Raw genomic sequence first — 23,670 nt, forward strand, 5'->3', positions numbered from 1 at the left:
CCCTTTTATTTTCTTGTCTATTCATGCCCTAATCGAAATCAAACCCCTATTTATTTACCTATATTTATTACAGTATTATATTTTTATATTTATTTACTTTATATTATATTTATTTCAGTTAGATAAATACTTTTCTACCTTATATATTCAATTTCTTTTCACCTAATTTTGTTCCATCTTTTATTTCTTCTTCTATTTATTGTATTTTTCTGTGATGATGATATAACATATATGCTAATTATAATTACTTTTTGAAAAATTACTATATGTATGTAATGTGATCACTAAATGTAGTAAAACCTTTACCTAAAACCAAAACCAACAACCTTAAATTAATCCTAGGAGCAGCTTTTTGCCTTGTTATTGGTGACAAGATGAATATGTCTGAGGAACCTTCCTCGCCCCCGATCCAATGTGAAAAAGATAATCAAAACGACAACAATGGTGTATTTAGGAGAGAGAGGCCGTCTCGTGCGTGTACTGTACGCTCTGCTGCTCGGTTGTGCGCAGCTGCGGCTGCAGAAGCTGTGGCGGTTGCAGACAGACGGAAAAAGAAGTCAAAAAAACGGGTTGTGAGACGGCAAGATGAGGAAGACGGGGGAGAGGAAGAGGAGGAGCAACCGCCGTCTCCACCGAACCCGTATAGTGATATTGTGACACAGTTGGTGGAAGAGCCGCCGATTTCGCAGTTGGAACGCTGGAATGTTAGGTCAATGTCGGAGTTAGCTTCAATTCTTAATTTCTTTAATGTGAGTTTATTATTATTATTATTATTATTTTTTGTTATTTTTGTATAGTGAAGTTATTATGATGCTAGTGTTGAAAATGTTTGTGTTTTTGTAGGTATTTCGGCCGGTTTTGAATATTAAAGTTGAGTTTTCGGTGGATGAGTTGGAAACAGCCTTGATTACGCCGACTGATACTTTGGCTGACATACATATTCCATTATTAAAGGTTCGTTGTAGTATTTGTATGATATGCCTATATATTTATATGTATGGTTACTATGTATGCATGAGAAAAAAAGGTTAAAAGTTTCAGTTAGATTTTTCAAAGCACACGTTATGTGAATGGTTTTGACTTGTTACGACCAGAGTTGTGTTTTTGTTAGGAATCTAGAAAGGGGCCAAAATATGTCTGGAAGTTTGCAGCTTTAGAGAATAAGACTAATGGCTAAAGAAATTGTGTATAAAAACGGAAAGATGGAATGTGGGGAGCCATGGAAGGTTGTAGCTTTAGGGAATGTATGTAAAACTGATGATTAGTTAAGTTATAGGATGTCGAATAGTGATTGTTTTTAAATTTGGTAAGTCTGTGTATTAAAAGACTGATATCGGTAAAAATGGTGAAAATTTAATTTCGTAGGTTAAATAAACCTATTGGTTAAAGCTTTACAAGAATTTGTTTTTCCACTTTGTGTAAACCCATTTGAACTGATTAGCTTTTTTCGGACCTGGGTTTTCGTTTGGAATCCGGAAATAACCTCGAAAGGGTTTAAAATATGCTTGAAAAATTTGTGGCTAAAAATGGATGTTTTTCATAAACACCCAAGTAAACGAGTGGGGATATCTGGAAGATATCCGTCATGAATGTATGTCAACCAGTTCCCTGGATAAATGGTTTTATATCAAATTAATGGTGATAGTGCACGTGGAAGTTTAGATGATGGATTAACATATATTTGAGTCTGGTACGTCAAGTGTTTTCTTTTTTGCAAGCAAGCCCTACCTGGTGAGTTTGTGCGTGAGAAAGGACATGTAGTAACGATAACAGAAACATATAAGAAAAATTGGGCTTTGAAGTACTTTTGACTTGGTCAAGTTATCAAATTTAATTATCTTGTTTAATCAATTTCCAAAAAGTAAATTCAGCTACAGTGTTGAAAGGGACTAACATATACTTAAAACTTTGTAGCTTCAGAACAACAATTAATAAACAAGTACTTGTAACAACAATAAATGAAATGTGTAGATCTATGTAACGAGTACTTCAGAAATGTATGTCAAGCTGATCATTAGTTAGGTAATCGGAGGTCAATTGGTGATAGTATCGAAATTTGGAAGCCCAAATAATGTGCAAACATATTCAAGTCGGGGCATTCATTATCCGAATTGCACGACCTAGATCTGGGCGAGTTTGTGCGTGCAATTTTAAGAAGCTAAATGAGAAACAAAAGCCTATGTCTGGAATGGAAAAAGTATCTTGAGCCAATTCGCGTATAACATTTTACAGATTCTCATAAATAAAGTTACATTCTTTTTCAGTTGATACTTCTATTTAAGTTACTCCGCCATTTTGGTACTTGAATAATGATGACTCCCCTAATCTTGTGCAGTTATCTTACTCCATGTCATGACTGATTAATGTTTTAGTATCTCATAACATTTTCGATATGAATGTATCTATCTTTAACTATCTTGGGGATTGATATCCATTCAATAAAATCTCATTTTGCTATGCAGATTTTCTTCTGTTATGAATGTAGCCTTACCCAAATAAAGCTGTATATCGAATTATCGAAAAACAAAGATTGCACTCTGTTATCTAACATATATCTGTCAAGTAATGTATGAAGCAAAACTACTCTACTGTTATATGCTAATAATTAGTACATTTAAAGACCATCAAACCTTAGGTGCAGTTTAAAATGTGAAGAAAGATTCAAGTTTGTGCCCTATTGACATCTGATAGTTGGATTCTGGTCTACATTGTTGTTGGTGATATGGTTAGAGTTGTTAAATAATGCTTGTATGGTGTAGTCTAAAGTGATAGCTTTTTTTAAAAGTAGGAAATTGTACATTGAACAACTGATGATTTGGGTTTCATATCTAATAGCCATCCTATTTCTGGATTCAATTAAGGTTTTCTACCCAATTGACTTTGCATATGATATATATCATTCTTAGTTTATGTTTGCGTAGAAACGCCAGTATTAGCCATGTTTAAATCACCATAATCTTATCCATCTTAGTAGAAACTAGCCTTTTTTTGGGAAAATTAAACTAGTTCTTGTCAACTAGTAAAATTGAATGTCAAAGTGAAATCTTGATTCTTGATGTCTCTGCAATATGAAAACACACTTAACAGACAATCACATTAGTTCTATTGTGCGCTCATTTGTTATTTCATGGTCATTTATCTATTTTGTTATTGAATTTCCAATTATAAGTATATATATTCTTAATTGTTATCTCCTTTTAGTTATCTTGTCTGTTATATTCTGTAGCTTTCAAAGTCTTGATGAAATTGAACATTAGTGCATTCCCTGTTTTGATACTTTTTATTTAGGCAATACCTCCAGTTACACGGATGGCATTAGGAAGAAACACATGGGTTACTGCTCTATGCAGAAAGCTAAAAGATTGGTGGCACTGGGTACACTTTATTATTAGCTTCGTTTGCAGTATATTTGCATTAAGGTTGTAACCTTATTTTGTTGTATGTCAATAAATGAGTTTACTCTTGAAAACCTAATGCAGGTTGCAGAGGGGGAATTGCCTATCGTTGCATCACATGGGTAAGTTATGAAGTTATGCTGCATTTATGATTTTATGATCAGTTATATATGGTATTTATTTTCATCATTAGTTACCATCTTTTATTCTTTCAGGGCAGAGATCGAAAGTTATAACTCACTTAATCCTTGCATTCGTGTGATTATATTGAAAGCGTTATGTGATATTCGTGTTGAGGTACCTTTTTTTCCTAATTGTAACCAAATCTTGTTCTTTTTTTATATGGTCTGTTAATTATGACTATGGTTCATCTTTTGCAGCAAGAAGATATCAAAAGCCATATAGATGACTCTATTAAACATGGTATACCTCTTTCATCATTTCGTAAAGAGCGTACAGGTGGCGATTCTCATGGAGTTTTTTATTGGTACTACTACAATTTTTGTTCTTGACTTGTTTCATGTTGATCTTAATCATCCTAAGGTCTCTGATTTGGTTTAATATTAGTAGAGCCTTATTCTCAACTTTAACCTGCCGAGCAGGTTAAATGGGTTTTAGATCACATAAAATGTGATAATGGCTTTAACTTCTAAATGTTTTTTTTAGTGGCATTCTATCTTACTCCTAATCCTAAACTATACGAATTGCTAGGATGCAAGCTAGAACATCCCCCCCCCCCCCCCCCCCCCCAATAATCCACTCCCACAAATCTGAGAGCAAGACTCGAACGCAGGTGGATTACCAATGGGCCACCAACCCCATTGGCTAACTTCTGAATGTTTTATTTGATCAAGTTAGATATGACTATATTTGTTTAATAATATAGTTTCTATAGACACATATAATACACTAACAATTTGTATTGTTCAAATGAAATGGAGGGGTGGACCCAACAACCCGCTGTTAATACCTAATCTATTTCAACCTATTACCTGATCCACCCATTTTGCCACCTCTAATTGTCTTTGTAATTATATGTGATGGTCTTCATTTTTGCATTCTATTTCTGTTAAACTAATTGTTTTCTTTCTTATTTGAGAAGGTATGAGGATGATCAAATCATTGGGCAGAGATTATACCGTGAAATCAGATCAGTGGAGGTAAAGAAAGGGAAGGGGAAAAATGTACAGTCCGTTCCATCTTACCAGTGGGAAACAGTTGCTACTAGCTTGGATGAATTTATAGATGTTTCAGTAAGTTCTCCAACTTAGGTTATATTTTTCTAGTCTGTTGAGAAAAGATTATGTTGCTAAGCATTGTTAGGTTATATCTTACAAGTCAGAATAACTTTCTTCTCCGTGTTTTGGTATATCAAATGTTGGTGATATATCTCAATCAGAAATCGCTAGATGGGTGAGTCGGGGACTTGTAGTTGTATTAGTGTAATAAGGGTGATTACAGGAAGGGACAGTTGACTTAACAACCCTTTTTGTCCCTTTTCTCAAGCTTCATAAAATAATATTACTGCATTCAGTATATTCCAAAATCCTTATCCTGACAATGGTTCTTAGTAATCCTAAATTCCTAAGCATTTGAATACAGCAAATTAGGAGGTTATATCAATAAAAGAACATTTTGGCGACTTCAGCCTGTTTGGCATGTTCTCTTTGTTGTTGCATTTTTTCTTTAACATGTTTGATATTGGTGATAACCAAACCCACTGATTTTGTAAGTGAACAAGTCAAATTACCGGTTCTAATCTGTAGTTGTGATCGTAGATACTTCTCTAGAATCACATCTTTATATCTTGCATTCTTGATTGTAAGGTTTTTAGCTTTCTTTTGTCAGGAAAAGCTATGTTCTAGCAAAAATCGAACCGAGGCTTCATTTGGGAAGAAAATTATAAATGACATGCTACCAGAGATTGAAAAAGTTCATAAGGTAATGAAGAGTCTCTCTTCTAGCCCCATTTTTTGAACTGATAGCATTTATTCTTCCACTCATAAATATGTAATGTTATTTGATTAAAAATGCAGCTACGAGTGCGATATTGTGTGGGTTAGAAAATGGGTAAAAGCAGATTAATTTATCGTGTGTTAAATCGGGTTTGTCTAACCCAGACATTTTTTAGTAATCTAGTTTAACTATGGTGTTATTTATGGTTACCAAACTCCACAACTATAATAATTTTATATAATCTAGATTTGTTTTTTTTTTTTTTATTGTAATAAGGCGATTTAAAAAATTTAATGCATTTGATTTCACCTTAGATAGTTTCAACCTGTTGGGCTTACTAGTCATAATGGTTAAAATTTCTAGTTTAACCCATTTGGCCTATCAGATGATAAACATAAGTCATGTTAACGTATTTGTATGTAAATGCTCCAAAACTTGACATGGCACCTGAATTTTTTTTTTTTTGGTTGGTGCAGAGGAAAGAGAAGCTCCTTAAGAAACAGCATCGACAAGCTCTTCTTCTTGATAGCATGGCGATTGATGCACTTGGTCCAGGACGATCCATGCGTGGAAGAAAGCCTGTGTCCTACACTTTCGGTAAGGTTGATTATGTGATTGGGACAATATATGCATAGATGATGAAACTTCAACAATCAGTGGATCATTCTTCTTCTCCAAACTCGAACGAGTTTGAAACACTCCTCGACTCTGACGGAGTCACACCCCGACTCGCAAGCCAAGATAAGAGTCGTGAGGAACTAAGAGTCACTAACAGACTCACCACTTTTTTTGTGTGACTCGACCCGTAAGAGTAACAACTGTGGTTAATAAGATCCATTGAAACTTGAATGGTTTGAAGTTGTTACCTCTATCTTTGACTATCCTTTTAGTCTTTAAAACACTCCTCTATTGTCAGTTTGTACAACTTTTCCATTCTCTAATTATGTCGAGGCCTTATATGATTTTGCAGATGACTATGACCGATCAATCAATGAGGCTATCAGGTAATTTTTTACCTTTATCATTTCCATTCCAATTTCTCAACACTGCGTGTTTGTATGAATTATCAAGTAAATTTGTTTTGGCACATTCTCGATTCTCTGTTTGCAGGACACAATCAACCTCAGAATCTGGGTTGAGAAGAGAGGGATTAAGACATCACGACGTTTCTACAAATGGTACATTGGCTGGCCCATCACAGAGTTTTCATCAGACCTCACTAAGCCCGTCATCACCAGATTCACTCAATTTTGATGAAATTGGTGAGGACCATGCATCTGAACAGTTGGATCGAAGGTACTTTCTATTTCTTTTACAAGTTTTCTTGGGTTTCTGAGGCAACCCCTAGTCATTATCTGAACAATGGTTAATATGTGTCATATTTTACTTACAATTGGTCAAATCTTGTATATTGACCAAAAATCTAAAGGCTAAAAAGGTTAAATGAGATGAAACTTGACCAAGTTGTATTGCTTTAATTTTTTTATTTTAATAAAGCCATACTGGTTTATTGATAGTATCATTAGCTATACAAAAGTTTTACTAAAGAACAGAAGTTATTACCTGTTGTGACAGATTACAATTCCTGCTGCAAGTATGATCTTCTAACTCTAGGAACTTGTATACTTATATTTTATTTCCAACAGGCTGGTCGTTTTGGTTGACCAGGAACACATTTGGTCCCAAAATTTTAGTTTCTGATTAATAATTAGCCGACAGGCTATGCTTATGAAGCTAAATTTGATTAAATTAATAATCTTATTTATGAATTAATAACTAGGAAATTAGGAATGTCTTATGCATTACAAATAATTTCTCCAGGCGATTTCCCTTTTGACTCATTTGGCATGTTTCCTTATTAGTTAACCTTTTTTTTTTAATAATCGTATCATGTGTTTACCCAAATTGATCCATCCAGAAGGGTCAAAATTGCCACATGTAGGCTTACAGTTTTCGACTGAATAATATGTTTTATGTATAGCAACAGGAAGAGACAGAGGCCTCAAAGGTATTCAACACGCGAGTTCGTTGAGGCATCAGACATGGATACTGATGATGATATTGTTGGTGAAGCTGTATACGATGATGATTATATAAAGCGACGAAAAGGGAAGAAAATGTCTAGTGCCTCTGAAGAGGAAGAAGAGTATCATTTGGAAGAGGAAAATGCTGAAGATGAAGAATTCATGAGTTCAAGTGAAGATAGTGATGCCCCACCAAGTTTTAAGAGGTCAGCCCGAACAAGGGGAAAGAAGCTGAGATCAGTTGGTGACTTGCAGACAGGTTTAAGACGCAGTAAACGGGCTAATCGCAGCCGTATTGATTACCAACAAATTGAGTTATCAGAGTCTGAACCCGAGATACATAAGCGTGCTAAGCCAAATGTTTCGTATAAATACTTGGAAGCAAGTGATTCCCCCAGTTTTTCAACAGGAAGTGAGGATACCACTTCCAATGATGATGATAATGATGCTACTGATAGTAACAATGATAATGATGACCATGATGATATTAATGAAGATGATAATAAGACGGAGGTTGATCGGTCAACCGTTATTAAAGAACAATCAAAGAAGGAAAATGAAGAACCCAGTAAACCTGAAAATTTAGACAATCGGGTCCAAGATGATATTGAAGGCCGTGCGCAAAAAAGAGGGTTTCTTGATCTGAATGAGCTTGCACCAGGTTCAGGCTTTGAAGACGGACCCGTATTGAAGGATGATGATACTGATAATGTGTAAAAGCTTCCGAGCCAGGGGTCTAGTGAAGCGGGTTGTATGATATATAAATATAATAGTTAAACTTAGAAGGCTATGCTTCGTTGGTGAAATTTTATGCAACATATCCCCAACGTATGCTGAGAAGATACGTCAATTTATTTATCCTTTTTTAGCCTTAGCTTTTGTAGAAACTTACCGCCAAGAGAGATTTGATGATAATACTTCAGTGATTAACTTATCTTGGTTCAAAATGACATTTTACCTAATATATTTAGTGGATTAGATGATGTCTCTTTAGGCATTAGATGACTTTTGACCCATCTGGTTTGTTTTACCGTGTGCTAGATCTTTTAATTTGATGCACTCAAGACGATTCAAGCTGACTAATTTCTAAACTAAAAGTGGTTGCTCAGAATGTCGTGCCATTATAAGCTAGCTATATCTTGTTGAGTCTGATGTAATAGGTGCATCTTTGTTGGGTAAAAAGCTTTTTTTTGCACAAGAGATTTACATAAACTCTGTATGACAATTCTTCTTTGACTCTTGGTGGTTGTAACATGGGTGGATAAAGAGCAACAGAAGAGAAGAAAAACCCTCAAACGAGCTCCTATTGATCAGCCATTTATACTCAAAATTGTCAGAAGCTATCAATTGAATAGTTGATGTTGTCTCACCTCATAATACAGCATTCGATACGTCCATGAAGTTGTAATTTGTTCCACATGCACAACATTTGTCTTGGTGATTGATAGTGTGACGTATAGTAGTCTTGGATGCAGCCAAATTGACAAAACTTCAAACTGTGCACGTACTCAACAGGTTTTGTTTTGTTGAACTCTACTACCCACATTCCCATACTCACATCTTCCATCTTGAACAACTGTTGTGAGTCAAGTTTGTTATTAGCATGTATATTATTATGTTCCAAACTTCTCTTCATGGATAGGTGGAACAAAATGAATTGAATGAATGGATTCAGACCTTCAATGTAATGCTTCTCAAACCCAGAAGCAATGAACTTGGCAATATCCGATGACAGGATGTACCCCGGACCATTTGCATAACTTGGATAATCTTCCTCTGGCCACTCCTGCATATTTTCAAGAAAAAGTTCTTTTTTCCCATAGAAGGTATTTCAGTTATTTTACAAACAGTCATAACAATCAGTCGAATATGATTACCTCATATGACACAGCCGATTTGCCAAATCGCAAGGGTTTATGGTAGTAGTTGATATTTCCCAAATACAGACTCTTTCCATCATTAATTTTATTTGCTTCACTAAGAACCGCATCAACTCTAACGAATGTATCATCGTCACACTTCATAATATACTTAGCAGACACTGTACGAACCTGTACCATATTGTACACAACTGAAAATGAGAACCCGGCTTTTCAAAAACACAATCTCTACATTGTCCCTAGAACCTTGTATTGCATGTCAACACTTACCCCGAATTCACATACTGCAACAGTTTTCAGAACAACAAGGTCGTAATTATCCATGTATGGTACAATGACAATATCACCAAAGAAATCCGCTTCTTTTCTTAATTCGGCATTGCTTCCTTTCTTGCATGCTGTTAAGATATCAATTTAGTGACTTGAGCTGAAATCCAATGCATGAGTCTGAAGACAAAGGTGGCAATATTGTTTTCGGTAACGGTCCAGGCGTGATTGGGCTAAAAGGGGTCATCCCTGGTTCCGGTAGAAACAGTTCCAGTGGGTTGGATTGACCCATAAACAGTCTTTTGTCATTTTTATTAATTAAAGAGTAAAAGTTCACACAATAATAAACTAAATCTATGAACACAATAATTTAGGAAGGTTGTATGATATGAAGTAGACATCGGTAGACATCAACCCGTTCCACCATGTGACATGTTCACTTAAGGTTTTTATTTAATCCTTTTGACCAGTTTGAGATGCAACACAGCCAAAGACACACTATATACATTTTCCAACTTTTTATAGAAAAAGAATGTGTTAGTTAGGAAAGGAAAAAACAATGTTACTACAAAAATAATATAAATCTACGAATAAAACTGTCTACAAGGTTGTATTGACTGAAAAAGCTTTAGAAGACGTCCAAATTGATTGATCCGTTCGACCACTTTGACCCATAACCATGTAATGTGCATATCTCTATTCTCTAATCTGACATGTAAAGATAGAACACAACCCTCCCATTCACAAGTGATGGTCAAATTGCCACTTTGGAATTCAATTTTGACTAACCAGTGCTACAAAGAAACGAGCAACAACACGTGATGACTGGACAAGATCATACTGCATCCAGGACTTTCGGATAGCCATTCGCTCAGCAAAATGGTTTCCAGCTGAAAGGACACCAATAAACAGATCGATAGGTGCATCTGGAAGGGGTGGTGTCTTCCATTTGGTCAACATTTCTAGTGTCTTTTGGGGATCAAAACTAGGGTGTGTTGTGGGTAATGAACCAGCAAATATAGCATTGACATCAACATCTCCTTTCAAAGACAGACCTGTGGCATCTTCTAAGGCAAATCCCTATAAACATATCAACAAAAAACATTCGATGAGAATCTTAGTTCGTCTACATCTTAATAGAGATCGCAAGATGAGAGGAGGGGGTAACTGGTCAAAATGACATTAGGAAAAGCTGCTCAATTTTACAAAAACAGTCTTGTACATTTCAAATCTTTGAAAAAAACTGTCTCAAGGTTGAATGCCTTGAAGATATACTTCGCACAACTTTCAACAAGTTGGTGGATTAACTAGACCCGATTGAGATTTAAAGTAACCCAAACAATGCTTTCATAAGTAAATGGCTCCGAATATCCTAAAGTTTACATCTTCACACAGAATAAAAATGCTTTTAGATCTAATAGTTGTCAAGGATGTAAAAACTCACAGTTCGATATGGGAATGAAGTTATGTGTCTACCATCAACAGTGACATGATAACCCTCTAAGCCCGCACTTAGAGTAAGCACAAATAGATTCCCTTCTACAAATGGAAACGGCCCATCATATCTCACCTTTGTTCTCCCAATCATCTTGTTTAGCCACCAGCTCGATTTCAATTCCTCGGAGGTATTATCATCATCACGCATCCATTTCTCACATTTCCCCAAACCATCAACTATAAAACAGCACAACATTAGTCTCTGTTATTTATTCTTTCCTTTCTGAAATGCAACTAATTTACACATTCTATCCATACTTCGGACTTAATACCACAACCTCTTGGTTAGTTAATAATCCCGATACCACAAGGCTCAAGCCCTGCCGCCACAAGATACTAATCCTAACGGTAAAAGATTACTAATGACAAGACAAAGATCTAAATTGAATTCATTCGCAACAAACTAAGTGCAATTTCAAAATAATTATGTTACTAAATTCATTCAAAAGCTAGAAAAAATTAGAAAAACTAAAATTCAAATGACTATGATTTGGACATTGACTGACTTACCAGTTTCTTCATCAACTCTAGACTTCCATCCTTCACATCTATGAGCAAGTCCCCATTGCATCCTATAATATGTATTCATTTCGATAACTGGTTTCCCACTCCAATCCCCTTTCAACCTAGGATTAAAATGCAAAATCCTTGGTGGGTCCTCCCCATCGACCGTTTTCAAACCCTGTAAATCCATCACAAACTGTGAAATCATCAAATTCTGACCCGGTTTCAACAACGAAATCTTTGGATTATTCTCAAAATGACCCTTTCCAGGTGTTCCAACTATAGTTACATGTGATCCTAATGTCATTCCACATGGTAACACAAAAACACTCCCCTGTATAACAAACAAAGACCCCGATAACATAACCGAATTCGGACAAGTCTCTTTCGTATTGTTTTTCGATTGTAATCGAAATTTACCCATTTCAAGTTCTTCCCAATACTTCTTCCCTACTAAAAATGCTTCCATTGCATTCTTTTGTATACCCACAAATCCATCTTTTCGTAAGTTAACATCATAATTCAAATTAGACAAGGCCTTAAACTGTATAACTTTCCTTGGTTTTTTTGGTATGATGCCAAGAGGATATGTTAAGAAATTATTTCTTGAAAGGTGATCATTATCATCATTTTTTTGACTAACTGATTTGAACAAAAAAGGAATTACAAAACTAAATATAATCATATACACAAATCCCACAATTGTTAGGATTTGAACTTTTTTTAGCGACATAAACCACTCTAATTTACTATCACTATTTCTTTTCATCTTCATTTTTGTTAGAAATATATAAATGAAACCAAGTAGAATTTTGAAAGACTAATAGCATATAGCAATATTTATCAACATGCAGAAACAGAGAGAGAAAATGAAGAGCTTGTGACACCGAACCGACCTTTGGCCGGAAATCAAACAGTATATTTTTATTTTTAGCACTTTACAAAAATTTCAAAGATGGTGACACTTGCGCCCGAGCCACATTGTCAATCTTTATTTATCAAGTTGTCAACACATTATTAACAATAGCATTTCTTCTTTATTTCTTCGTCACATATTTTATTAATTGCCGTATATCCGCGCAATATGACGACAATGTTGGTGACAACACCAATATAACACCAATATAATGTTGGCGGCGACAGATAGTAGTGGTGGCGATGACGGCATGACAGGTGGTGATGATGTGGGCGACAATGTTTTGAAAACCGGACGAGTTTTGGACTGCATAATATAGGGTAAAGTTATTTTGAGAACCCTTTTTTTTGCGAGAACCTTTGAGAACTTTTCAAATCAAGCCGAATTGATGATTGTTTTTTACATGGAAATTGTTTTTTGATTGTTTTCTGAATAACTTATGTGTAATTTTTAAAGTTTATAATTGTGTGGAGCATGAATTATCATCCGTTATACAATTATGTGGAGATTTGGATTCTTGATCACATGTGAACGAATATTGCTATGATTATATGTGATCAACTTGCATACATATGATCATAGCAATATTCGTACACATGTAATCAAGAATCCAAATCTCCATATAATTGTATAACGGATGATAATCCATGCCTCCACACAATTATAAACTTCAAAATTACACATAAAGTATTCATAAAACAATAAAAAAACAATTTTCATGTAAAGAATAAACATCGGTTGGGCTTAATTTGAAAAGTTCTCAAAGGTTCTCGCAAAAAAAAGGTTCTCAAAATAACTTTTCACGCATAATATATATATATATATATATATATGAAAAGTGAATATGGGTTGTTCCCCATCTAAGCTTAGATGGGGAACTCCTCACACACAAATATTTTAATAGTATTTGTATTTTAAATAAATGATGGGCCTCCCATGATATTAATGGATTAAAAAAACAAACTGTGAGGGGTTCCCCATCTAAGCTTAGTGGAGGACAACCCCAAATTTACTTCCCCCATATATATATATATATATATATATGGGAAAAGTGAATATAAGGTTGTCCACCACCTAAACTTAAGTTTGAAACCCCTTAAATACTAAATTTTTAGTACTTTTTGATTTAATGAATATATGCTTCAACCCCATAAATTTTATGGATTAAAAAGTTAATATGTGAGTATTTCACACCTAAGCTTGGATACCTAACATCCTTATATTACCATCCCCTATAATCATATATATATATATATATATTACCATCCTTATATATTTTGAGTACAAGGGGAAAAAAAGTACAAAAAGTACAACCTTCTTTAATTCCATCATCTCTGGCTACCTTCTTCTCCAGTGACCACCACACCTCTTCCTTCTTCCTTTTTCTCCGGCGAACAACCACCGCCACCGCCTCCGGCGACATCTCCGCCGAATTTACGGCGAGAATCAGGTTCGTTTTCGGGTGGATACAATACGGGTTAGTGGCCCTCATCCAATCTAAATTGGTTGTCAATGGACGCATATGGGAATCGTATGGATTTGATGGGCGGCGATCCAAGAGATGGTGATGGTTTGCTATGGTACGGACGAAGCCCTTGTAGCCGGCGCCGTGGTTGGGGTGATCGGAGATGATGGTGGCTGGTGGTGGTTGTCTCACTGGAGAAGGAGGTGGTAGTTGGCGGCGGTAGTCTCTCCGGAGAAGAAGCAGGCTACTAGCTGGAGAAGAAGGAAGGAGGAAGAAGGCTTGATCTGATCCATCCAAAGCTTTGATCCAACGGCCGTGGAGTGTACTTTTGTACTTTTTTCCCATGTGTAATCAAATTAACTTTCCTCTCTCTCTCTCTCTATATATATATATATATATATATAAAGGGGGTGGTTATATAAGACTGTTAGATATCAAAGCCTAAATATGGAACACTCATATATTAATATTTCTAATCCATAAAATTCGTCGAGGCCAAGCATTTATTCATTAAACATAAAATATTTAAAAGTTAGTATGTGAGAGTCCCACACCTAGGTGCCAAACAACCTTATATTCACTTTTCCAATACATTAATACTAATATTAAATATATCTAGTACTTTATGAAGTTTAGGTAAAAAATGTATATACACTAAGCTTTCGGGCGGTTTAGTTGAAGGTTTCTCCTCCTACAAGGTATTGAGGGTGAGGGGGTTCTCTAGCGTGGACCCGGTTAAGACAATGAAAGCTATATCCTCTGTTGCGAGCAAATGATCCACACTTTTAAAAAATAAAACCATTTACTAATCATCTAGACTATATTATTACTTCTTAAATCATTTACTAATCATCTACCAATCATCTATCTATCATGTAATAAAAATATTCATTTTCTAAATAAATCTCACCCTCCATCTCTGGCTTTCCCCATAAATTTAATCACAACCACCACCATATCTCCAATAACCTTCATCCTTGCACTAGAGGATAAGAACCACCTTTCAAAAACATGGCGACAGTTAAGATTCCCGCCAAATCCACCCCGATAGTGATAGGGCTTTCCATCCATGTTTCCAATAAATTACCAGACTCCTGTGATAATATGAGATATTAAATCGGATTCCTTGAAAAAAATGGTTTGACTTTTTTTTACCGGTCCAAAATGGTTTCATTACCGATCTGGTTCTGGGCCAGTCGATCGATTCATCCAGTTCACACCGGTTCACAATCCGCTATCCAACCGAGGTTTATCAAGCTGAAAATCTTGAAATTACCAGTCCCAGCGCGGCCTGACCGGGTGGACCGACTGGTTTGAAAACATTAGTTGGCAACAGCAGTGACAGATGGTGGTGGTGGCGGCAACGATGTTGGTGTTGGCCCTCACCCTTAATGTATCATTTGATTAAAACTTTGCATATTATCATGTAATTTCGCATCTATACATTATTGTGTTGAAAACCTTTCATTCCACAAAGGTTCTGGGACTAAATGAGCCAAATGGTCATTTTCAACTTGATGGGTGTATGTTTTTTATTTATTTCCTAGTCTTTAAAATTTATGTTGTACAAGTAACTATCTAAACTAACACACACTTTAACGAGCAGCGAACCCGGTCAGTTGAGTATAGCCTAGTGGTAAATTACAGGATTGTTCGTAGGGACGCGTTGCGTTACCTAATCTAGTAGTACGTGTAATTTTAGTTTGTTTGGGGGTTTGTCACTAACTCCTAATAAACTAATTTTTAGCAATTAAATAAGAAAATATAACCAAATGCTTTGCAGCAAAAGGCTACTCTGAAAATAGTTGTGAAAGGACGAATATCAATAATTAAATTAAAATACTTGTTTGGCATCCCTAATCTCATGGTACGGCCAAATACTATCCTACTGGTTTGTTAGCCCGTTGGAAACTTAATCACGGTTCAGATTCTCGTTAGATTCACTTTACCTAAGTAGTAGTGTTGTCGCTAGACTCACACTACCCTTTAAAACAAATTCTCGCTTGATTCATTGTTTTAAGTATTATGACCTAAAGATTGTGTTACTAATTCATCTTTTAATTACTCGGCTCTTAAGCCATGACCAGATATAATTCCCTCCGGTGACCACAGTGCTCGTTTCCAAGTCAAAGGATCGCGTCTGGTATTGTTAAGCTTCATGTTCAATTCACCCTAGTTACTATGGTTCTGGATCCCTTGGTTACAAGTGAATCACTTTTTACTTCTAGTTATAGACCGACTAGTTGTTTTCTGTCCTAGCATATTAGTCCTAGTACATGATCATAGACAATCATCAGAATTAAACTAATATGTTCAGATATAAAACCAATAGCAACATGAATTACTAATAAACATGGATCTACGATTAACAATAAAGCACACTCCAACAGAATCTAAACAAACACAGTAAAACAATAAGCGTCTACATGATCACATTGATCCAAACAAGTATTCAGCCTACTAGCCAAGCATTATTAAAGGAATAACAAAGTCTGAGAATATAAAAGACATAGTTCAAAGACAAAGAGTAAATAAAGATGAAAGATCTAGACCAAGAGTGAAGATCGGAAGGTGTTTAGATGCTCCAAAACCTCCTTGGAATCTGCAATTTCGATCTAGGGTTATTCCTGGGCGGCTAGGGCTGCTGAATCGGCTCTCTCTTAGGGTTTTGAGGGTTAGTTCGACTTAAATAGGTGTTTAAGTCGGTTACTGATCTGGGCCGACTAGCGGCGCCGGTGGGCCTGCCAGCGGCGCTGGCTAATGGGCTAGCAGCGCTGGTGATACTTCGAGCGGCTGCTGGTGAAGCTTCGAGTGGCGGTTGTGGTCTGGAGAGCGTTCGCTGGTGAGCACCAACGGCGCTGGGTATGTGTCCAGCGGCGCTGGTGGCTGCTGTCTTGCACTTGAGTCTTCGTTTGGCTCCCGAACCACTTCCTTGTGTCTTGTAACTTCATAGGCTTCCTTCTTGAGTCAGTTCATGTCATTTACCCTCTCTCGCATCTTCCGGGAACCTGCACAAACATATCATTCATTAAGTATCGATAGTTCCGGAATATTAATTCATTTAAGCATAGAAATGAAGCCTTTTCTTTAGGGGTTTTTATCACAAAATGGATGCTCATCACAACTTCACACATTAACCGGTCGTTGTCCTTGACGGTCATGTTATGTAAATAAGTCAAGAACAATTTACACATGAGGAAATAAGTCATAATGGTTGGTATATAAGGTCAACCATAGAGATCGGAATGGACAAGAGTTCTGCCATGTAAAGAAAAAGTCTCAACGGTCATCTCTACCAAGTCTTCAACGTATGAAGCAAGTCCAGGAAGATCCCGGATATTTTGCACAAGTGGTTCAACGTCTAGCTCTATAATTACAAGAACTGCATCAATGAAAAGGGGATCACATTCATCATTATCATGACTTACTCAACAACACTTCTAAACATCATTTACATTCATTTTCAGTATTTAGTTAGTCAATCAAAATGCTTGTAATTCGTTGTATTGTAATTCTTGATCATTAATAAAATACTACAGGTAGGAGCGATTGCTTCCTCCCGGGGGTTTTTACCTGAGATTCCATAATAGGGTCAAGGGTTTTTCCCGGTTAAGAAATTTTGGTGTCGTTTACTTAATCGCAATTCTTTTTATTTGAGTTCTGTCAAGATCAAACTTTTGATCTTGAGTTTTCATTGCTTTAATTTTCACTGTTTCTGTTGAATCTTCTTTAAAACTTACTTCCTCCATTTGTCGTGCCGGTTCTTTAAGTATTTTTCAGCGTTTTTTGATAATACCAAAAGCTCGCTCCACATCCTTCCGTGCAACCCCCTGTGCCTTAGCAATCCTTTATTCACTGGTTGGATGAGGAATAGTTTTCACAAACATCACATATCTTGGGTAGATCCCATCAACGAGGAAGTAAGGGTACTTATATTCAGTCCCATTTATATTGAATGGAACGACTAGTGCAGTGTCGTCTTCATAACAATTGAATAAGGGAGATTAATTCAACACATTTATGTCGTTGTTTGAAATGATAACACCAAAGTATGCGTGCCAAGTCCATGTTTCCTGTGACGCCACTGCTTCAAACATTATTGACGGCTCCTTTTGATCACCTCTCGTGTAATGGCCATGCCAAGCCGTTGGACAATTCAACCAAGACCAGTGTGTACAATGAAGACTCCCTAATATACATGTTTAATGAATATATACCAAAAATATACTCTTAATTAATTTTAACGAATAGTTAATAACTATGTAATACATATACATATATATACACGAAATTTATAACTATGTATTATATATATATATTCCTAACATGCTGGGAAAACCATGATAAGACCCATGATGATCAAATAAAATTTGCACGTCATTACGCGTTGGCCTACACAAATATTCCCACCGGTACAACTTAATGATTCCATCACAAAAAAATTAAGGATGTCATATGACATCCATTCTGACATATTTTACTCATCTAAGCTGTCGGGATTAGTTTCGTATCCTAACTAGTAAATGGCAGATGTGCATTTTTGTAAACTCGAGAACCCAATCCTCCCATGACCATCAAACTTCCTTCTAAAATGTTCAAAGTTACTTTCCATATCTCGTACTATCTTCTAAAACAACTCTTAGCTCATCCGAAATCGTGTTTCAAAAAACTCCGCATCAAATTTTGGGTCTTCACCGAAATAATCTCGAACAAGGCGGTCATGTGTCTCTACACGAGTGTCTGTGTTTGTAATCTTTCTTGAAGAGAATGCAGTATCGCGGACCTTTTGATCAAGCGCATGTTGCGCAATTGTGAGAATGTTAGCTAACCTTTTCCGCATCATCGGAAGAACTAGAGTCTGATGGAAAATTTTGAGGTGTTGGACCAGATCCAAAAAATATCGGATTGTTGAAGAAAGGTTTCATGATTTATACACTATGTTTTTAAATTTAATAAGTATGTACATATGTTTTTGAGTTGTTGCTATTGTTGTTTGTGAAGAAAAAAAAAATACAAAATCATACATAAAAAAGGGCAAAAAATGAATAGCAGTGAAGAAAAAAGATAGGGGACGTTGATGAGCATTCATTTTGTGATAAAAAACCCTATTGAAAGGCCTCATTTCTATGTCTTAAATGAGTTAATACTTATTGGATTCTATGTTTATGCAGGTTCGCAGAAGATGCGAGTGAGGGTAAATGGCATCAAGTAACTCAAGATGAAGGTCTATGAAGTTACAAGACGCAAAAAGGTGATTCGGGAGCCGAACGAAGCGATACGAGAAGCAGCAGGAGCTGCCAACGCCGCTGACACCTTGCAAGCGCCGCTGGGCCCTACCCAGCGCCGCTGGAGCCCAACGAGCGCCGCTGGGCGGCCCAGTCCAGAAAATGGCTTATCACCCTATTTTAGCCGAAGCAGCCCTCAAAACCCTACGGGAGAGCCGATTCAGCAGCCATACCCGCCCACATCAAACCCTAGGTCGACTTTGCAGATTCCAAGGAGGTTTTGGAGCATCTAACACCTTCCGATCTTCATCTTCAACCTAGATCAACTCTTTTATTTTACTTTCAGTTGATAAACAACGTCTTTCATCTTTTCAGACTTTGTTATTTCTTTAATAATGGTAGGCTAGTAGGTTGAATACTTGTTTGGATCGATGTGATCATGTAGACGTTTATCTATTTTACTTTATTTGTTAGATCTATTGGAGTGTGTTTTACTGTTTATCGTAGATTCATGTTTTACTAGTTCTTCATATTCTTATCGGTTCTATATCTGCATGTATTGATTTAATTCTGATGATCGGTCTATAATCATACACTACGATTAATACATAAGGATGGAAAACACTAGTCGGTCTATAACTAGATGTAAAAGGTGGTTCACTTGTAACCGAGAGATCTAGAACCATAGTAATTAGGATGAATATAACATGATGCTTAACAATGTCATACGCAATCCAATGACTTGGAAACGAGCACTGTGGTCACCAGAGAGATTTATTATCTGGTCATGGCTTAAGAGCCGGGTAACTTAAAGATGAACTAGCAACACAAACTTTAAGTCATTAATGCTTAAACAATGAATCTAACGAGAATTTGTGTATAGAATAGTGTGAGTCTAGGGACAACACTAGTTACTTAGGCAAATTGAATCTAACGAGAATCTGAGTCGTGATTAACTTTTAAACCGTCTAGCAAGTAAGTAGAATGATATTCAGTCGTGTCATGAGATCTGAGATGCCAAACAAGTATTTTAATTTAGTTATTGTTATTCGCTTTTTAAACTATTTTTAGACTAAACCTCTCGCTGAATAAGTGGTTGCGGCTTCTATTTACTTTTCAGTATTTTAATTAGTTTCTTAGGAAATCGTGATAACCCCACAACCGCTAGAATTATACGTATTACTAGATTAGGTAAAGCAGCACGTCCCTACGAATGATCCTGTACTTATCACTTAACTATACTAAATCTGATCGGGTCCCGTGTCCGTTAAGGCGTGTGTGTGTTTTGAGATATTTACTTGTACAACTTTTATAAATTTAAATACTAAAACAAACGCAACCATCAAGTGTTTTGGCGTCGTTGCCGAAGACACGACATATTCTTAGTTTAGTAGTGTAGTTCGATCCTATCTTGTGTTTCGACACAAAGTAGTTACTTTTCAGTACTTAGGTTTAAGTCAAATTAGGGTTTAGTAGTTAAATTAGGTCAAATTAGGTTTAGGTCAACCTAGTAGTATTTTCATTTTAAGTAGTTTAATTTAATTTTTCATTTCATTTTTATATTGGTGCGTTTGACGGTTTTTTTGGAGTTTTGCAGTTTTACTCAAGTAATTAAGCTGGAAACTTACTCGAAAAACAAAAACGGTTGGGCGTTATCACCCGATAGGTTTAAGATACAACAGTTAGAAGCAACCTCATCAAACCCACCAAAATCACCAACCAGACCTAGTTCACCAGGATCCGAAATGGACGACTTTGACCGACTGGTGATGGAAAGAACGAGATCCATATCACCGACACCGGGATTGGCTATAGTTCTACCCAACTTAGGAGATTCATTTTTAGTCAAAGGCCACCACCTTAAGTTAATTCAAGACAACCAATATGACGGCCGAACCAAATCTTACCCACATAAGCATGTAAGAAAGTTCACGAGTTTGTGCAAAATGTTCAAATACTGGGGAGACGTCACCGATGACGATGTGAAGCTTAGCTTATTTCCGTCATCTCTCACGGGAGAGGCATGTGCTTGGTTCGATGAACTCGATGAAGGTACCATCACTACATGGAATCAACTTCACGAACAGTTCGTCTCGCGATTCTTTCCCCAACTTTAGCTAGAAAAATGCTTCGAGACATCAAGGCTTTCAAGCAAGACGAGGGTGAATCACTAGTTGACGCATGGAAAAGGCTTAGGGAAATGATCAGAAACTGTCACGGGAATGGACTACACAAGGAAGAGATCATGGAGATTTTCTTTTATGGTTTTACCAAGAGTTCCCAAAAGGATTTAGACCTAGCTGGCGGTGGTAACTTTTTGTACAAGTCTACCAATGACGCCTACAAATGATGGAAGATATGGTGCAAGCTAGCTTAGTTCGAGATATGGATGATAAGGATCGAGATAGGAGGACGAGAAAGACCGTGGCTATCATCGAGAGCAGCTCCGACAATGAGGTAATTCATGAACCTAAAGCTTTATCTAACCGTATTAGGTCCAGTTTCGACTGAAACTGGCCAGTCTGCAGTCGCATCTGGAGACCAGAAGATTTGTCCAGAAATATATTGAAGTCCAGTTGCGATGTACAGTTAATGCAACTGAAGACTTCCTCCAGTTGAGATCTAATCAAACCTGAAGACGTTCCAATTGAAGTCGAAGACAACAAATGGAAGATAGAGAATGACAATGGCAGCGAAGCCCAGTTGACATTCTATTCAGATAGAAACTGGAGAGCATCAATTTAAAGCCTTTACAATGCTTTACACTGATTACGAGGAAGACCTTTTTGCTTTATGCAGCTTTAAGTAGACAATATCATTTGTATATGATTAAAGTGCAAAAGTGCATAAAGCAGGTTGAATAAAGTAACATCTTGACTTACCTTACTAAGCATTTCAAAGGAATTCAACTAGATTCCTTAAATGCTGTCAACCATATCTATACGACAAAGTTGGAATCGCAATGCCAACTTTGCTTATAAATAGAGGTTTTTGCACAACAAGAATACAACTTTGCATATTCAGACTTTTTCAATATTCTTGGTGAACTTGTGCAATATTCTCTTAATTGTAGAAGAGAACACTTCACAACTTTAAGTTTTTCGATTGTGAAAGAGAATTTCAAGTATAGATCAATTGTATTTCATAGGTTGTTAGGATATTTATATTTATGTATTATCTTGGTTCTGCAACAACCTTGTATTTTATTTAACATCAATAAATAAAATACATTTGAAAATTACAACTTGGTCTCACCATATTTACTTTAGTGTATTTACTTATTGCATTGTCATTTACTTATTGTCACCTACTAAGTAATCTAACCAAGTACTTGGTATACATTCACTATAAGTGGTCGTCTCTAGTTCAGTGTTTATACTGCAAAGAAATCTCACCATTGACATAGAGGTGTCTTCAGTTAGTACCATCTCTTGAGTTGGGACTTACAAGTGGTATTAGAGCAGAAGGCTAATATAATTGCCTAGATCTGCTAGGATGTCTACTACTGAAGGTGATAATGGTTCTGGTCATGATGAAAACACTAATGTTAACAATACTGTACCTAATCAAAATGCTAATCCAATTGTTAATACCGACCCTCTTCCTCCACCTCCTCCAAATGCCACTAATCATGTCCATGTCCACTACTCAAATACTCTTGTTCCCAAATTTGACGGGAATGGTGAAACATTTTGGACATGGAAGGCCATAATGCTACTGCATTTTGGTGGGATAGAGACGTATATGTTAAAAATCCTTAAGGATGGACCATATATACCCATGTCTCTTGGGGTAAGTCCTCTTCTTGATCTAACTGGAAGAAGAGGCTCTAGAGAAAAGCCAGAAGACCACTGGTCAGATGAGGATTGTAGACTGGTAGACATGGATACCAGACTGAAAAACATGATCCTTGCTGCTGTCCCTGAAGACTTAATTCCAACACTTGTGTTGTTTCCCAGTGCCAAGGCAATGTGGGATGAATTAGTCATTCAGTTTGAAGAAGGTGATGACATCATTGTCACCAGGAAAGTTGCCTTAAACAAGAAGTATGAATCCTTCTTTGCTCTACCAAATGAGAGTTTGACTGGTACTTATACCAAATTTACTAGCCTCATCAATCAGTTAAGAGGTTTGGGTATTGAAAAAGACAATGACATCCTTCTTGAGAAATTCTTGTGATATTCTTCCATCGAAATGGAAAAATATGATTCTTGTCATAAGACAAGGTAAAACCTTACACAATCACACTTTTGCATCCCTCTATGGAGCTTTTAGATTCACTGAGGATAACAATGCTGCAAGACTTGTGGCTGAGCAGGATGCCATGAACCATGCCTAGGGTTCCAAGGTGCCCAGTTTCATTGGATAACCTTGTGCTGCTTTAATATCTGCTGAGAATGTCCATTTACATTCTATGAAGGAGATGTTAAGCAATTTGCTGAACTCTGGTTTAACCACTGAGATCAGTATTGGTTGTGATGAAACTGACGATGATGATCTGGTAGCCATGATTGCTAAAACCTTTAATAGGTTCAAGCATA

At 36.5% G+C, this 23,670-nt stretch overlaps 1 protein-coding gene and 1 pseudogene across 2 annotated transcripts; one reads left to right on the top strand and one right to left on the bottom strand.

The window, feature by feature from the left end:
- The first annotated feature begins 200 nt into the window (after window positions 1-200).
- On the top strand, window positions 201-8,339 carry LOC122607359 (DDT domain-containing protein DDR4-like). Of its 2 annotated transcripts, none has more exons than XM_043780316.1 (12): window positions 201-749; window positions 844-954; window positions 3,289-3,375; window positions 3,480-3,517; window positions 3,611-3,692; window positions 3,776-3,882; window positions 4,498-4,648; window positions 5,244-5,336; window positions 5,828-5,948; window positions 6,322-6,355; window positions 6,462-6,647; window positions 7,333-8,339. In XM_043780316.1, the coding sequence occupies exons 1-12, from the start codon at window positions 375-377 to the stop codon at window positions 8,090-8,092; spliced, it is 2,145 nt and encodes a 714-aa protein (XP_043636251.1). In that variant the 5' UTR covers window positions 201-374; the 3' UTR covers window positions 8,093-8,339. The 2 variants fall into 2 exon arrangements, with proteins under 2 accessions (XP_043636251.1, XP_043636252.1); XM_043780317.1 differs by having other exon boundaries at window positions 7,339-8,339.
- A 215-nt stretch (window positions 8,340-8,554) lies between these two features.
- LOC122608495 lies at window positions 8,555-12,292 on the bottom strand (annotated as a pseudogene).
- Between the last annotated feature and the right edge of the window lie 11,378 nt (window positions 12,293-23,670).

This window comes from Erigeron canadensis, chromosome 7, assembly GCF_010389155.1.
Source record: "Erigeron canadensis isolate Cc75 chromosome 7, C_canadensis_v1, whole genome shotgun sequence".
Lineage (NCBI taxonomy): Eukaryota > Viridiplantae > Streptophyta > Magnoliopsida > Asterales > Asteraceae > Erigeron > Erigeron canadensis.

What these genes read in the sequence shown, in the direction of transcription:
- LOC122607359 (XM_043780316.1), top strand. Translation starts at nt 375, where the DNA reads ATGAATATGTCTGAGGAACCTTCCTCGCCCCCGATCCAATGTGAAAAA. An exon ending in TCTCATGGAGTTTTTTATTG is followed by an intron (nt 3,883 to 4,497) that starts GTACTACTACAA and finishes TTATTTGAGAAG; the next exon opens with GTATGAGGATGATCAAATCA. An exon ending in TCTGAACAGTTGGATCGAAG is followed by an intron (nt 6,648 to 7,332) that starts GTACTTTCTATT and finishes TTTTATGTATAG; the next exon opens with CAACAGGAAGAGACAGAGGC.